Genomic DNA, 17,805 nt, shown 5'->3' with positions numbered 1-17,805 from the left:
CGACTGCTGCATCCGTGGCGTGGGCTTGCTAGAAGGGAAAGGAGAGACAGCGATGTTAATATTGCTGGCGCTCTAACGGGGGTACCGTGAGAACGGTGAAGTGCACGAATCCCGAGGCAGAAAATCCCCGCACGGCAAACTGCACCGACCTGGCAGCGGCGGGCAGCCCGGGGCCATTAACGACCCTTGGGAAAGGCGCACGTGGTGCAAAGGGAGAGAGCAGAGCTGCCTCGCCGGGCGCTGCTGCGAGTGAATTCTCCTTTCTCCGCTCCGGGGGTGACGCGGGCGGTGACCTGCGGCCCGCATCGAGGGGTCGAACATTTGGGGGCTGCTCGTGGGGTGACGGCGTGCCCTCGTGCGACCCCGCCCGAGCCCGGGGGCCGCAGCGCCTGTCGGAGCGGCAAAGGACGGCGGCGTTCCGCGGAACGGGGTGCCGAAAGAGGGCGGCCTCGGGCGGGGCGGGTGATGCGGGCGCGTCCCCTTTAAGAGGAAGAGGACGGCGGAGGCGACGGGGACCGCCGCGGCGAGCCGCGCACGCGCACAGGCTTTCCCCGCGACTTATTTGGCGCTGCCCGCGGCGGGAGCCGTGCGCTCGGGCGGGGAGCTGCACGACGGAGCGGGCGCGCGCGTGCGCAGAACGCCGTAGGGCCCGGCCGCCCGCCGTGCTCTTTGTGGCGCTGCCGGAAGCGGCCGCGGGTTGCGGAGCGGGGTGGCTCGGAGCGGCGTCTCTCCGTGTCGCCTCAGCCGCCGCGGGCACCATGGAGCCGGCGGTCTGAGGGCGGAGCGGCCGGCCCTGCCCTGCCCGGTCCGACATGCCCGCCGGGCCCTTCGGCGCAGGTAAGGCCGTCCGGGCCCGACCGCTCCCCTCCCCCCCACCCCTCCGCCGGGCCCTGTGGCGGCGGCCGCTGCCCGCCCGGCTCCGGGCCGCCGTGCGGCGCGTCGGGGCCGCGCTCGGCGCCGGCGCAGCGCTGAGCGCCGGGCGGCCGATGGGAGTGGGCCGCGGAGAGCTCTGGGCCCGTCCTGCCCTGCTGTACCCGGGGCGGGGGCCGCGGTTCGGGAGCCGCGCGGGGCGGAGGGAAGTTGTGCTCGGCAGCGCCCGCGGAGCGTCGCGGAACTCGGCGCCGGGCTCCGTCCCGCTCCCGCCGTTAGCCTCGTTTTTCTCCCGCTGCCCCGCGGGCGGGCGCAGGTGCGGAGTGGCGGCGCTGCAGGCCGTGCCCGTTCTCCTCCGGGGCGGGGGGAGCCGCTCCGCTGTGCGAGGAGCGAACAGTGAGGCGCTGCGCGGGACCGTCCTTCGGTGGCATCGCGGGGCGCTCCGCCCTGCGGCCGCGGTAGCTGGGCGGTTTGGGGTGCGGGTGCAGCCTGGGCAGCCCGAAGGTTCGCCTTCTCACCCGGCTCTGACAGGTGGGACGGCGGCCAGAAGCAAAGCGGTGATGATGTCTGAGTGATGAAGCTTGAAAGCAGAGTAAAATAGCCAGCGCTTATAAAGTTCTCTGACTCTGCTTTCTTATGGGTTGACGAATGCTCAGTGTGACAGCCCCGAGTTCCAGGCTGCTCCTCCGTGATGGGGGGCCCCGGCCCCTTGCACTGGGACGGCTGTGTCTGGCCTTGTCCTCAGAACCGGGCTGAGGTGGGGGCTCGGACCCTATGAGTGGGGTCTGCTGGGGAGAGTGGAGTCCCCTGCCCCGAGTCTTAAGTGGGGGCTGCCTTTAGGTTTGTGTACTGACCTCCGGCAGCTGGATGATAAAATTGGGCCAACTCATCTTCCCTGGCCGAGGGGGAAGGTGACGCTCCTCTCTTCCATTCAGCAGCGCTGTGACTGAATGTGTCACCTGAGCTGGAACTGGGGTTGTGAGTTCCTGCTCTTTTCTGCCTCATCTCTTCCTGCCTTGAATGGAAATCTTTCGTTTATTAGTAATCCTGGCATGTATCTCCATTTATTCTCTAACAAAATACTGATATTAAGCAGAGCAGGGCCTGCAAGCTGCTCTATGTGGTGACTTTTAACATGGTATGTTCTTAGAGTGGGGGCACCTACTGGGGGGGCTTTGGAGGTGGGGGCCTGGAGGAGTGCTCATTCTTCTGCCTTGCAAGGGTGGTGCTGAGTCAGGCAGCCCTGCCAGGACCTAAGCCAGCCTCTGTACTCTCCAGCGGAAAAGTGGAAGGCAGAGGGGCAGCAGTTGTGGCAAGGTGGGGCAAATGGCTGCCTTGTTTTCCTTGAAATACTTTTGAATTATAATTAATATCCCTGAACTTTTTACAGAGTAGTTCCTTTATATTGCTGCTGCTTTGCTGTAAGCTCTGCCTCTGCTTTCAGAGAGGCCTTCCTTGGGTGTCTCTGCTGCTGGTCTTCCTCTCTTCTGTATTAATATTATTGTTCCCACTGAATTTTCAGTTCAGTCTCTGCCTTCCTGGTTCTGATGAAAACTCAGGAAGCTCTCATACTTTGGGAAGGCTTGTCTTTGTGCTCCAAACCCTTTGCTTTGTAGGTGAGCACTTAATTTTGTGTCTGAAGTTGCTGAGCATGAAGGGCTCAGTGTCCCAGTTTGCTCCCAGCCCTCATTGTGCCCGCTCTGAGATCTGCTTCCTACACAAACATCAGCTCCTTACCTTCTCCCTGTGCACACTTCAAAAATCCCACCACTGCTCTGAGCTCCCACGTGTTCCTTCAAAACAACTGCAGCACGCGGGCCTGTTTGCTTGGGTAATTCTCACTAACTTTACTGATCCAGGAGGTAAAATATTTTGCCTGCTCCTATTCCTCTGAAGGCTTTAGGGACTAGAAATAAATCTCAAGTATTACCATCTTTTTTTAATTTCATGAACTTATTAATGACTTTCTTATACTCACCGAAGTCTCGAGTGTCTGTGAGCTGAAGATCTTTGGTCTCAAATGCTGAAACATCCTTTTCCAGTTTTATGTGGTGGTAGCTATAAAAATTCCCTAGCTAAAATGGCTCAGGAGGGAACATGTTGGTGGTATTTACTTTGTTGAGGAACACTGGTACTGTGGTTCCATAGTAGATGGTACATATCTTAGCTTTGCATCTCTCTGTTCTTCCACCAATGCTAGGGTTGGGAATTTCTTTCCAGACCCCCCTGCCTTTAGAAATCTCAGGGTGTTATATTTACTGCAGAACATAAATGTGTTCTATTTCCAAACTTGTGTGTAAAATGGCTTGGTGACTTCAATAGTTCTATTTACGTTTCTTCTTTCCCTTAGTTAGATAGTCTGGAACCTCAGGAGCCCTCAGAGATTTGAGCCTGTGTCTGTGTAGATATTCTCCTAAATTTCATGCAGGTGGTGCTCAGCTATTGAGCCAGAGTGCTGTTTTTGAAACCGAGGTGCAGAAATGCTGCAGAAACAAATGAAGATTGAGGTGCACTGGTGGTATGGAGTAAAAGCTGTGTGTTCTTCTGGTGTTCTGGGGGGTATTGAAGTAATTTGGGATAAATGCAGCCTGTTCTGAGGGGTGCATCCTGCTTCTGTGAGGTGTTCAGAACCTTTCTTGTTGAGCTTTCTAAGCAAGGTGTGACACTGTCAGTTAATATTGTTAATTTATGTTAATAATACTTCCTTTATGGCAAGACCAAGGGCAGCCTGGGGTATCGTGAGGATGCAGATCTGAGCGTTAGGTCTGCCAGCTGTGTGCAGCACCAGAGGCTTTGGCTCCCCTGTGCTGCTGCTGAGCCTCTCACATGTGCTGTGGTGCATCCCAAGTATGTGACAGACACCCCATCTCCGAGCTTGGGAAGCATCACCCCATGGAGCTGCTCACTTTGCCTTGGCAGGGCTGGGAGCAGGTGGGAACGTCTTGCATTGCTGCGTGCTGGTATGACAAGGGGTCCTGAAATGCTTCAGAATTTGGAATCCCTTGTTCTCTGATTTTCTTCCATGTAGGAGCTTTACAGCCTCTGGGCTACCCACAATTTCCCCGTGCTTCTGGGCAGCCTGTGCTGGCAGCTGTCGGCATGCTGATGGGCTCACTGAGCTGATAGCAGCGTGCCAGTGCGTGCTGATGTGCTTGGTTTGATCCAGTGCTCTGTTCTCAAGTGGTGGACACTGCTGCTGCAATGGGCTCTGCAGTGCCTGTGGGAGGGCTGGCACTGTGTGTAGGGCCTGCAGAAAGGGATGGCACAGTAGCAGGGAGACGGCCTAAGAACTCAGCTGGGAACTGCCGTTGTTACCAAGGACAATGGCTGCAGATGGGTCTGCGGGTCCTGTTTGCTTCCTGCTCTCCTGTCGCTGTGACTTCTGTGCCCTGGCAGCAGGTTATGAACAGGCATCTCCCCCCATTGCCCTCAGAGGAGAACATTCCTAATGGACACAGGATGCACTTCTGCCAGCTGTGCCTGCTGTGGTTATTTACTGTCAGGAAAGCATGCGTGGCTGCTGCCTCAAACCAGGAAGGACGTAGTTCAGGAAACTAAGATGTGCTGCCTCCTCATAAAGGAGTCATCAAGCTTTTTACGTAGAGTTTTAGGTGTAAATCAGCATTCAGGTGATCTAAATAGGCAGACCTGTTTAAATGGCGGCTTGTTCCTAACTAGGTGCATTTCCAGGCCTGGCTTGTTTGGTTTCTTGCCAAGGAATACTGAAGGGAGGCACTGAAAACATGCCCTATGTAACTAAGTAGTTCCTGCAATGCCCAGCAGTTGTTGGTGAGCTGTCCCTGCAGCGCTGTTTGTGGCAGCGTGAGCAGATCTGTGCTGTGGCTGCTGCATGCCCTCCTGCTTTTCCTCGGTGCCAGCCCTGCCTGCCTTGTGCTGTGCTGTTCACGTGGTCGCTGGCTCAAATAACTGATAATGGAAGGAGGGAGGTGGTGCTGGTCTGAGGCTCGTGCTGCTGTGCGCCTGTGCTGCTCAGAGCAGGTTTGCAGGGTGCTGCCACCGCAGGGAATGCTCCTTGCACCCTTCCCAGATGCGTGTTCTCCTGGCTCCTCTGTGAGGCACAGGTCTTCATCTATCCTCCATCAGATCAGGTCCTGTCTGCTGGGACGGCTGCTGGCTGGATCAAGACATCTGTGCTGGCTTAGCTGCCAGGTGCTGCCAGGTGAGGCTGTGTGCACTGACTTCAGCAGGGTTTGAAACTCGCTGGTGCGTACGTGAGTGTGCCAGGTACAGGAGCACATGTGGGGTTGTGTCGTAACTGTGAGGCCATCTGTGGTTTAAGTGAGCACTCCGTGAGGGCTCAGTCAGTCCTTCTGTCAGTTCAGGTCAGCACACTTCTGTTCAGCAGTTAATCACATTTCTCAGACAGCAGTTTTGGGTGCTGCAGGAGAAATACTGGGAGTGTAGGAAGAGGCTGGATTTGATGTTCCTAATGAGTGAGGATTTCTGTCGGTTTCCTGGTATGTATTTTTAACTACTGTTGAACTGAAAAAGGGCATAAGGTGTGAACACAGCTGTTGCTTGCCTTAATTTTGAATATTTCTGGAGCAGTTCTCTGTTTAGCTGTGAACACTTTGTAAGAAAGCATCTTGACAGCATGGACTGCACCAGCTGAAGTCATGAGCTGCTTCTCTTGAGGCTTGTAGTGTCACAAACAGGCTGTAAGTTCCTAACTGAACCTAAAAGGAGGGGGAGTCAGTATGCAGAATTCCCATTAGGAGAGCTTTTGAATCCCAGGATAACTTTTGATTCTTTTAGTATTTGGAATTTTTATTTTATTAAATATCATAAATATATTATAAATATTTTATTAAATATTACAAAATATTATTTTTTATTTAAAAAGACATTAAGGTTAAACAAGAGCTGTTTGATTCACTTACAGGATTTCAAAGGTATGGTGTAGATGCTTATATACTGAATTTACAATGGCAAAAAGTTCAGTTCTGTTAATTTCATAGATGCTTCTACTGATTGTCTCTTCTTTCTTGCCCCTCCAGGTGTTATTTGGTTTGTAGCATAGAGGCACTATGTACTCAGAGTGGAGATCCTTGCATCTTGTCATTCAAAATGATCAGGGTAACACCAGTGTGCTTCACAGCTATCCTGAGAGCGTGGGCAGAGAAGTGGCGAATGCGGTGGTGCGCCCCCTGGGGCAGGCTCTCATCACATCGTCGGTTGGGAGCGAGAGTTTGCTGAAAACAGACAAAGAAGTAAGTGATTCCTGTGACCTCCGTCGCCACGATCATAGTTCTCTTCGTGCTAAGGGTCTCTTTTAAGAGGCTGTAGAAAATCACTTTGATAAGCCAGGGTTTTGTAAATGTGCCGTGTTTTTAGGTTAGCAATCTGTGTAATGTTTGTACAGCCAGTTCGTGACAACTGTGTGCTTCATGGCCTAGTAGGAAGCGATGCGTGGTGTTCGGTGCTTATCTGAGCTATTATACCCAAAGTGCAGGCTGAAGGGGTTGGGGAAACTCAAAGGCTTGAGTTGGTTAACACTTTAAAGCCTTTGTAGAGCAGCCTTTGTATTTGCTGAAGCAAGTGTGTGACTGTAAGTGTTGGTATTATATGAGCACTTATTTGCTAGAATCTGCAAGTCTTCTACTACATCAGTTTATGGTTGTCCAGCTCTTTGTGTGTTCTGAGGAATTCTTTCTATGATTTAGACTGAAGAGATTCTTTTTGAAATCACAGGGCTGCATGAGAACACAGAGTCATTAACTTGAGCACGGTAGTGATAGGTTGCCAGTTGGACTTGGTGATCTTAAAGACTATTTACAGCTATTTACAGCTTTAATGATTCTGTGATTCTAATTTGTGTGTCCATCAGATCAATGCAGTTGTGTGGTAAAAGAAATTCTCTTTGCATTAGAGCTAGTGTGTGTTAATCATCCTTTACTCTCTAAAATTCACTGTTATTACCTTCACTTTACTCCTAGGTAAAATGGACGATGGAGGTGGTTTGTTACGGGCTGACCCTGCCCCTGGATGGCGACACCGTGAAGTACTGTGTCGATGTGTATACAGATTGGATTATGGCTCTTGTGTTACCTAAGGACTCGATTCCTTTACCAGTTATTAAGGAACCAAACCTTTATGTTCAAAGCATTCTCAAACATCTCCAGAATCTCTTTGTACCAAGGTGAGTGTCAGGGTAGTGGTGTTTAGGGTGGGAGAGATCCACAGGCATCCAGAGCCGTGGTCAGCAGGCAGTGTGTCAGAAGGATGTGATCAGCCATGCAGGCTCTTGTTTAAGTGAGGCTGTTATTGTAGCGAAGTTACAGGGATGTCACTCCATCCATGCCCTGTTGCTTATGTGTTTAGGTAACTAATCACTTCAGAACCATTATTATTACATGACTGGGGGGAGATTAAAAAAAAAAAAAAACTAAATCATGTGACTGTCTGCTAATAACGTGTACAAATGAGGTAAGTAAAAGCATGTGGTGGCCATCCCGTGCTGTGTTGACTTACAGCTTCTTCCATCACATCAGAAGAGTAGACACAAGCTGCTCCCTGCAAGTTTGCCAGAATTTGCTGCCTGTTAAATGAACATAATCGTATTGATCGTGTTTCACTGATCATTTTCAAGGAGCCCTACAGAAGTGCTTGCTATCAATCAGCCTGACATTACCCTGAACATCCTTGGACAGTGATGTTCATACGCATGCTCCTACCTCTTAGACAAAAAGTTGTGTTGCCTTGAGTGCTCTCAACGTTAGATTTCATGTGTAGTTTATGACAAATGGGCCTGATGGTGCAGAATACAGGCTGAATAAAGAAAAAGCTGTCTCAGTAGTTCCCTGTGAAACAGTACCTAGGTACTAGCTCCTGAAATTACTTCAGGTCTGGTACCTCCAGACCTCTACTGAACAACCTACTTTGCAGAATGCTGCATCACTGTGAGTGGCCTTCAAAACCCTGCTTGGGTTACTAACTTCATCTGAAGGTTGTACTGATAAAGGGCTTTGAAGAGGAATTCATACAAGCTCAAATGAAGAGGTCGTTCCTATTTGATTGTTTCAAATTCTGCAACTTAATTGGAGTTTTAATTCCTCTTAAGGCGCAGTGGAAGATGTTTTAATTCCCTTTAAAGGACAGTCAGGGAAGCAGTGGAGGGAAGAAACTTAAAGAAAGGATGCTTCAGATCAGGTTTCCACAGAAAGCTGTCTCTACTGGTCATTTCTTGGTGACTACCCAAGGAAGGTAAAGAAACACAGTCACTCCCTTCCTGGGCTGCTGGCATCTAGCCTAGAGCTGGCTGATGCCTTAGCTGGGCTTTGTCATGGGGCTCCATAAGAATAAAGCCAGAACTCAGTGTGTAGTAACCTGCTGTGAACCTGTGTCCAAGAAGAACAAAGAACTGCTATCTTTCCAGTTTCAAGCCGTGACCCTGAATGCACTTGTGCACAAGTTTCAAATATTTTGCGGTTAATAAGATAATTTTCAGATGTTTTCAGTATCTTTGAGTTGTTCACTCTCTTGGAGACATTGTCTTTTTTGGGGAGGGCTTTGTTACACTGCTGATTCCTTTATCTGGGATCTTTAGTCATTGTTTCTCAATAAGCAGCTCTCAAGCAGAGCAGATATTTAATCTTAGAATCCTTATTCATCAGTATCTTTTTCTTCTGAAAGCAATTGATGCAGGTTTGGGACCTGTGCTCTCACTTTAAGCACCAGATCATTTTAACTAAACACAGTGATTATTTTTACAATGCAATAATACATACTGGTCTAAAACAGCATTGCAGTGGCACACAGAGTTGAGGTAGAAGGTCCTTTGACTGCTGAGCACCTTCATGTGCTGTGTTGACATGTTTACTGTGTCAAAAACGCTGGGTGCTGGGAAATGTGGCAGTTGTTAAAGAAGCCTTCCTGAGGGATGTCTTTCCTGCTAGAGCTGGTGCAGGTCTTTAATAGGTGCAGAATGGAATTTGCTCAGTCCAGAAACGCTTATTTCCTTGGCCCAGTGGAGAATACACTCTTCTGTTTGATAAGCAGCTTTTTCCTGTGTTCCTTTGCCATGTGATAGAGGTCCTGTTAACAGTCAGTTTTGTTTCCTGTGTGCTGCTGACACTACTGCTGTTCTGTGCTTCTGCTCCAACTTCATATATTGAGATTGACGCAGGATGGCAGACCATGTGTGATGTCTGCTGAATGAAACAACTGACTTCTAGATACAGGATGAGCAGAGAAATCATGACTGTAAACCTGCGTGCACACCACAAAGCATAAGATCTCTCTTATTTTTCTTTCCCAAGCTCTTGGCATGTATCTGAAAGGCTGTGCTTGGTGTTTATTTTTTTTTTCTTCTGTTGTACCTGGTGCCTTTTCAGGAAGAAGATCTTAAAGCGTTTACTTCAGTTGAGCAATGCAAAAACATGATGTAACAAACATTAAATACAGAATTATGTTGTGTGCAAATTCTTTGAGAGAAAGGAAGGACTCATTTTCTTACACGTCTGTGTAGAGGGAGAAGAGTCTACTTTTGGTACCAAGCTGCTGCGGGTACCTGGTGCTGATAAGCACTTGTACACGCTTACCCAGGAGCTCCTGTAGCAACCTATGCTACAATATACTGATATACATTGATAATATATTGAACTATCTCCTGTAAGTCTCCAAAGTAGCAGGAAACACGAAGCTCTAATTGCAAACCTATGTCGTGTAGAGGTTTGGGGTTACGACAGTTTCCTTCCTTGGCCTGGTGTCCTGACAGTGCAGCGGATGCTTGGCTGCCTTAGAGGTGGTGGTTCAGAGTTGTGGTGTATCAGTGATATGTACTCACCAGATACAAAGCAGATGTGTATCATAAACCGTTTTAGTTTGAACATCCAGCTGAAGCAGCTGTTTATATGTTCTGTATGTTCATGAAATAGTGTGGTGCTGACAAAATAAAGACACTGGAAGAGGAGCAAGTCCAACTCCTTTTCTTCTGTCTGTCAGACACTAAGGAACAAGTGCATCTTTCCCTGCAGCACTGACCTGTCTGCCCTGCTGACTGGAGGACTTCTTTTCATGATGTAGTTGAGCACTCCTCAAGGCCCCCCCTGGCTGTCCATCTCTAGCAATGCTGTGATGCTCAGGGAGCGTAGCACACAACTTAACTGAGGTAGTTATTACTCTTAGGTAAGATTTCAGTTTGCTTGAACCATGGAAAGAAATTATGAAAGCTCTCTTTTCCCTGCCCTGTGGAATATAGGGTTGTAGACATGGCCCTGGGGTCTGCTCTCAGGTGTCTGGAATCTTTTGAGAGACCACAGGATGTGCGACTGGCCAAACATAACAGGCCTTTCTGATAACTTCTAATTTATGTATAAAATTTTGGGAGCAATTCTTGCTGAGTGTAGGTGTGGGAACCATAAGGACAGGTCCTGGAGAAATCTCTGGAAATAAGCCTGCAGAATGTTGCAGCTGAATTGAATTTGCCATTCAATTGACTTTGTGGGGAAAAAAAGAACTGATAAAGGGGTGAAAGCTGCAGAGCTGCCTTTCCCACTTCTGTTCAGGGGTTTCCCATTAGTCACCAGGAGCTCCTATTTGTACATCCCTTAATATTAATTCATTAAAATCTTAGGGAATCAATTCTTGAGACAGGCATTGAAACATAATGAATGACAAAATAAGGGTATTCTTTGCTTAAAAAGTTTGCTTTGTTGCATGGGGGGGAAAGCAGTACCATAACAGAGGCTTGCTTGTCCCCAGCTTTGTTGCTTTACCAAGATGATCTGTTAGGAGCAGCAGCACAGAACAGCCCCTTGGCGTTCTGAACTGTGACTGCTCCACGGTTTTGCTCTAGGCATTGTCTCTTTGTAATCTTACTTCCAGTACTGGCATACAGTATATTTATACTGCACAGATAAGAGCCGGTGATCCTTTTAAAAAGCATCTGTCGGTACGTGATCTCAATTTGAGCTGCTGTTCCCTGAAAATAGCAGATCCTTGTCTAGTGGATCTGCACGTTCTTGAGAGCTCGCTGTGTGAGCGACTCGTGGTTTACATTGCGCTGGCAGTGCTTGGGCTCTAGCAGTGCTGCTTAGTGGGTTGGTGGATGGTCATATCTTTGTGATTCTCTTTATTAGCAACTGGTAGGATGACCTAAGCTTACAACTTGAAATTTAAGCTTGCAAGTCAAAAAAAGGCTCGCATATATTGCACGCTTAAATCAGTAAGCTCTTTCATTCTTCATTCTTTCACTCTTTAAGTTTTTGGGCGTGCTTAGATGTGTTTACCAGTGTCCTCAGATACTCTCCAGAGCACTTCATGTAACTGTTCTGTCCCCATTCTGCCGTGCACAAACTGACTGAAGAGAGCCTGCTGCGCATGCAACACCTTGTGCTGTGTGACTCAGCAAAGGCAGTGTGTAACTGGTTCTTTAAGTAGGGAAAGACTTCATACTGCCAACTTCTTCCCTTTCTTCCCTCCTTATCCCTTCTTCTTTTAGTCTAGTTTCCCTATTTAATGACTTTCTTCAAGATTTTCTTTTTCCGAAATGCCAGAAATTCAAGGCAAGAGTTGGGTGTGCATTCGGAAGCAAGAGGTGAACAAGGAAGAAGTTTTAACATGTTTTCTAAATTCAACACTTTCTTCTCACTTAAATATCAAACAATGAAAGGTGTCTTAGCATTCGCATTGTTTGTCCTAGTAAATATTTTCTTGTTGTAAGAGATTATACTTTCTCTGGTTAAAATGTTCACTTTGTGTCGGTGAGTTCATGTAAAGAAAAGCATTACGGTACACCTTGTACTTGTTAAGACAGAGTTAGGATGCTCAGAGGCACAGCTGTGATGCATACATGCAAATTAGTTCATGTTCTTGGCTCTGGTTCAGTCATACTGATGTTTCCTCTTATAATTGCTCAAAGTTCTGATTACTGAACATGCTTGTCTATGGTGTATTCCATTTCCTCTTTGGAGACTCAAGTAATGTTTTCCTTCTCTTGCAGGCCAGACCCAGGATCTAGTCAGATTAGGCTGTGCTTGCAAGTTTTGAAAGCAGTCCAGAAACTGGCTCGTGAATCAACAATTATGGCAAGAGAAACGTGGGAGGTTTTGTTGTTATTTCTTCTTCAGATTAATGATACTCTTCTAGCAGCTCCAACTGTGCAAGGTTTGTGTTAGACTTTCATTTGATCCAATTACTAGAAAATGCTTTGGCTCTGCTGGATGTTGAACTGCTGTGGGAATTTGGGGAAACGTGTTAAAAGCTTGTAGTAGCCACCAGAGTGCAATAGCTCACTCCTAATTCTGCTACACTACTCCAAAATAAAGCACTGCCAGAGAAGATTGAGTGCTCTGGAGCTGAGTCAGTTTTCCAAAATATGTTTTTGCAGAACAGTGGACTCAGTACACAAAGAGTTCGTAGTGAAGGGTGTAGATAACATTGTTCCCTGTTAGTTTCACTGGAAGCCATACGTGCCTTCCAGTTTGGCCTGCCTACAGAAAAATAATGTTATCAGTTTATACCTTACTTAAAATGAATAAGACATCAAATATTCTGTGTGCAGAAGAAGACAGCCTAAGGTCAGTAGCTGAATTCTCAGTATCTGTTAGTGACACGAGCACGTGGCTGGGTTTTCTCTGTTACCTTTGGGCTTGTAAAAAGTTCTGTATGAAGCAATGGGGGATTACCTTAAATGATGAAAAATATGATGAAAAGATTGGGAATCTTTACAGTTATTGCTTAAACTGAAATCTAATATGTGAGATGCAGTTGTGGAGAGGGTCCAGAGGAGAGCCAAAAAGATAATCAGGGGACTGGAGCAGCTCCCCTATGAACACAGGCTGAGGGAGCTGGGCTTGTTCAGCCTGGAGAAAAGAAGGCTGCAGGGTGACCTCATTGCAGCCTTCAGTACCTAAAGGGAGCCTACAAACAGGAGGGGAGTCAACTCTTGGAAAGGGTGGATAACAGCAGGACAAGGGGAAATGGTTTGAAGTTGAGGGAGGGAAGATTGAGGTTGGATGTCAGGGGGAAGTTCTTTACAGAGGGAGTGGTGAGGTGCTGGAACAGCTGCCCAGAGAGGCTGTGGATGCCCCGTCCATCCCTGGAGGTGTTCAAGGCCAGGTTGGATGGGGCCCTGGGCAGCCTGGGCTGATATTAAATGGGGAGGTTGGTGGCCCTGCATGTGGCAGGGGGTTGGAGCTTTGTGATCCTTGAGGTCCCCTTCCAACCCTGGCCATTCTGTGATTCTGTGAGGGTTGTGAGAGTCCTTTAGTATCAAAATAATCCTTGAGGAGATGTCTGAAGTTATTTAGATTGAGCACTCACTAAAAGTATGCTTCATTTCTGCTATAAGGTGGCATTGCTGAAAATCTGGCTGAGAAGCTTATTGGCGTGCTGTTTGAGGTGTGGTTACTGGCCTGCACACGGTGCTTTCCAACACCACCTTACTGGAAAACTGCCAAAGAGATGGTGGCCAACTGGCGGCATCACCCCGCAGTAGTGGAGCAGTGGAGCAAGGTCATCTGTGCTCTTACCTCCAGGTAGGAGAAGTTGTGCACAAAGGGATGGACACCTGCTGCTACAATCACAGCTTGATTTCTCTGGAGTTTCGTGTTTCTGGAATGCACAGTGATCCCAGAGCGAATGAGCAAAACAAAGTGCTTAATAAGATTTTACAAATGCTCTTGGCTCTTATGGTTTGGGCACGTATGTATTTTCATTCTGCAAGTGAATTGTCTAAATGGATTTGTCCCTGTTACTGCATAATCGCAGCCTTCCTCCAACAATCAGCATTTTACTCAGTGTGAACGTGTATCAGTCTCCATCGCTGACTTTTGTATTATGTTCTGTGAGGAATGAGTCATTAGCATTAGTGTAGTACTACAATTTGTGTGTGTGACAGGCATCACCGAGATGATGAGGTTCTTATCACCACTGAGCAGTGCCTGTGTTTGAGGTGTCTCCTGCTCTGTGAAGCTGCAGCGATGCTATGGGCTGGCTGTGGGGATGTGAGGGGCCAGATGCAGGCTGCAGACTTCTTGCACAGGAGCAGTACCAGGCCACACTGTGAGGAACTGGGGGCTGCAGGGGAGGCTGGGCTGTAGCAGGAAGCCTCAAACAGTGAGGAGAGCATCAGTACTGATAATGCTGAGCTCTTTGTGCTGTGAAGTCTTTGTGGGGCAAATCTCATCCTCCTGGAGATGCTGAAGTGAGGATCAGGGGGATGAGTCTCCCCTGAGACTTACTAGTGATTTGCATGAAAGTTTGAAAATGTATTAAAATTGCTGCGCTGTGAAAAATTAAATACTGAAAACTTGCTTTTTAATTACTTGTTAAAAAAGCAAGTGTAAATAGATGTTTGCAGATTATGCAGCTAATTGTTAAACCTTTGTGGGAAACAAAGCCTCAATGCAAGTTTTGTGTATTTTGCACACTACTTCTTTAGCTATTTCTTGTTTGTTCGATGCAGCGTTGCATAACAGAAGGTATTTTATGATTCACTGATCTGAAAAGCGCAGCTCTGAATCCAAACATGCGTTGGCATTTCTGTTCCATGCACTTCATGCCCAAATTTTATCCTTCACTGTTGACTAACAGTCTTAGCTCTGTTGATTCACAGTAATCTGCAGGATTTCTGTAACGTTTATTTTGCTGATCTGCTGCATAGTAATGTTGGTTTATATCTAGCAAACTGAACTCCTCTGATGCTAACTTTAAGTGTAGTGCATTTAAGCTGAATTTTTAATACTTAAATAAAATAAAAGCTTCAAACAGTTGAAGTGCTGTCCTAGTGAACTGTTGTCTGAATTGAGTTGTCATCCATCAGCCACAAGTAAGGATCTCAAAGCCAGATAGCAAATTATATTTGGAACTTTGTACCCTTATGCAGCGTTAATCTGTGTCCATGGCTGTGATGAATAAAACAAGCTCTTGTGCTGCCATACCAATAGGAACTGCTTTTCCCCATATAGGGTGCTGTAAGTCTGTTTTAACTGATTGTGCATTACGACTTATTTCTGTTTGTAGTCATTCTTGAGTAAGTCTCAAATTTCAGTTAAGATCCTATCAGCTCCCTTGAGGAGCTGGTTTCTTGCAGCCCATACAAGAGGAACTGTGAAGCAGTGTGTTCTTCTGCAGCACACAGATGTGGGGCATGACTTAGCAAGAAGTGCAAGCCAAGGCTGATGCTAGGATTCACTGGGTGGTTGATTAGGTTCATGATGAGGTTGTTGGTTTTTTTTTTTTTTTGCAGCAGAACCCTATAGGAGCTTGCCTTTGGGGCACCAAGTGCAAATGGGTGCTGGGGCATCCAGCGTGGCACATTGCAAAGTGGCTCCTGCTCAATATGGGAATGTGTATTTCTGTTTTGGACTTAAAGAAGGCCTCGTCCTAAAGTTCATCTACTTTTCTGCCCAAACAAGTCATCATGACAGACTGTGGTTCCCTACATGCTGTGACTGTCTTTTGCATGAATTGGCTGCAGTGAATAGTAACTCAGGCTCTTTAACTTCAGGAATAAGCAGGACTTCCCCAACTCCTGGTGAGAAATGGTGCTACAAGACCATTTAACTTAGGGAAACCAATAAGTAGTTTGTGGGAATTGTTAGGAATTTCAGAAGGCACTGCTTTTCTCTCTTCCATGCTTTTAGAAAACACCAAGATTATGCTGGTCAGGGAAGTGAGCAAAGTTTGCAGAGCTGGGGATGAAGCAGGAATCAAATCAGACAGCAGCAGCTCGTAGAGGCTAAGCAGCGAGGATCCCAAACCACTTGTCTCAGCTATTGTCCTCATGGTATCGTGTTGCTGTAGTTCCCTTGTGGCCTCCTGCTCATTTCTTGGAGGCTTTGATGCACTGTTACATTTTGAGGAGTATTAAGAGCATGACAGATGTGTCTGACTTGCTTTCTAGATTGCTGCGTTTCACGTATGGACCTTCGTTTCCTCCGTTTAAAATTCCTGAAGAAGATGCTGGTCTGATTCCTCCTGAAATGGACAATGAGTGCATCGCACAAACTTGGTTTCGCTTTTTACACATGCTGAGGTATTGTAGCTACAACCATCCATTCTGTGTGTTCTTGCATCGTTTCTGAAGATTTTCAAATGAAAGGTTTCTCTGGAGGCTGCTGAGCTTGATGTACTGAAGTAGAACAAAGTGTGAGAAATGTGTGGTACAAGAGCCCTGCAGCAGTGCAGGGCAAAGCTGTGGTGGGCCGCTCCATTCTCAGCACACCACTTTGTGTTCTGAGTCAACAAGTTCAGTTAAAAAGTGTTTTTTGCTATGTGGCATTTTGGAGGATCTTAAAAAAAAAAAAAGACAGGACTTCAATAGAATTGTGTTTCTCTGAGCTAGCAAACAGGAACAGCAGAACAGTAACTGAGATGTGCACTGCTTCCATTTGCTTTGCAGGGCGTTAAATCTAACCTACAAAAGATTATTTCTAAAATGGGTGTATCTCTTTGCTTTTATAAGGAAAGCTTCATAGGTTAATTTTAACATCTATATTATCCTTCCTCAAATTTGCAGCAGAACCAAGTGGGTGCTTTGTTCTGAGGAGTGTTGGGAAGGCATCACATCAATGTTCCCAATGGACAGCATAATTGACTTTTTCCTCTAAAATCATCCTAACGCTTATTTAGGTTTAAAATTTACTTATTTTACTAGTTAAAATTTATTCTTCATTTCTGAGAGCAGTTTTGCGTTTCTGCAGTGTCTTCCCAATCCAGGCTTGATGGTGCAGCATTTGTATTTGGCAGGAAAAAACTCAAGTTTTTACAACCTACTCCCTCACTTTCACTTCATTTTTTTCTGACCATGTGTAATTTATCACTTACCCTTTGGGAAGAATCTTAACTATGTAAGATCTTAAAAATGGAGCTCAGAAGTCCTGAACACTACTGCAACTGCAGGATTGTTCTCTGTAGGGTGTGCTCTTGCTCTCTGGGTCTTAATAAATTAAGATTATTTGAATGCTTAAAGCTTTTTAAAATAGAGAATTTTTTGTTGTTGTTTTTTAAATGTTTGAACACAGTGTGCCACTACTAAACCAGGAAGGAAAAATGGACTTCTGTGACTCCTGTGATGGAGTAAAAGCAACAAAAAAGTCTCTATTAGAAAAAATGCTGGCAGAAGATGCTGACCTTTTGAGGGTTTTTTATTTGATGATCTCACGTGTTGCTGTTAATTTATTGCCTTAAAGCATTACATCTCTAAGCATTCTTGAAATCTTAAAAACTGTCCTTGAACTGACTGAAACATGTCCTCTTTTTTTCTGTGTGCAGTAATCCTGTGGATTTGAGTAACCCAGCCATTATTAGTTCTACCCCCAAATTTCAGGAGCAGTTTCTGAATGTGAGTGGGATGACTCAAGAGCTGAATCAGTACCCCTGCCTTAAGCATCTGCCTCAAATATTCTTCCGTGCCATGCGTGGGATCAGCTGTTTAGTGGATGCTTTCCTAGGTAATGCTTTCGACCTACCTGTGGGTAGCTGGGAACAGTAACTGGTCACTACTTTCTTCTTTTCTTTTTTTAATCTGGATTCTTCAGAAAACAGATGTGACCATTTGTCATTTGCGAGTACAGCCTAAAATTGATAGGGAAGGGACCTGAAGCCACTTGTAAATAACTGTCTGTGTACACAGTAGTTATATTTGAAAGTTACAGTCAACCTTAGTTTTAAACGAATGCCAAAAATGTTTTAATTAAATGTCGAGTCCAGCATCAATGTCTCTCCCCCAAATAAGGCTTCTTTCTCCTTTTATCTGACCAGCAATACAAGTGTTACACTTTAGCATGTTGTGAGCACTGACAACTTCACTTAGTGACTTTGTGGCAGCAGCTGTGTGCGGTGCCCATTTCTTGGTAGGTATTGATTTTTGATTGGCATCTTCAGGTACTTGTTCTGCAGCTGGCAGTTGCCCCTAGTTCAGGAATGGTTTGAATGCTGCTGCTGAGAAGAGGCTTTGTTTCTTTGCAT

General features: G+C 46.5%; 1 protein-coding gene across 2 annotated transcripts in view; it reads left to right on the top strand.

Annotated features, from left to right (window-relative positions):
* Positions 1–5,918: 5,918 nt before the first annotated feature.
* RALGAPB (Ral GTPase activating protein non-catalytic subunit beta) overlaps positions 5,919–17,805 on the top strand; it is a gene marked incomplete at both ends in the record, with an annotated part of 54,965 nt that continues 43,078 nt past the window's right edge. For both annotated transcript variants that reach the window (XM_079543221.1, XM_079543220.1), the window contains 6 exons: positions 5,919–6,101; positions 6,828–7,030; positions 11,834–11,997; positions 13,184–13,370; positions 15,740–15,871; positions 17,110–17,288. In XM_079543221.1, the coding sequence (XP_079399347.1) occupies positions 5,919–6,101; positions 6,828–7,030; positions 11,834–11,997; positions 13,184–13,370; positions 15,740–15,871; positions 17,110–17,288 (1,048 nt within the window). The remainder of the gene's footprint in view (positions 6,102–6,827; positions 7,031–11,833; positions 11,998–13,183; positions 13,371–15,739; positions 15,872–17,109; positions 17,289–17,805) is intronic.

The sequence above is a fragment of the Tetrao urogallus genome (genome assembly GCF_951394365.1).
Source record: "Tetrao urogallus genome assembly, chromosome: 16".
Lineage (NCBI taxonomy): Eukaryota > Metazoa > Chordata > Aves > Galliformes > Phasianidae > Tetrao > Tetrao urogallus.
This window is presented reverse-complemented; position numbering and strand designations above follow the sequence as displayed.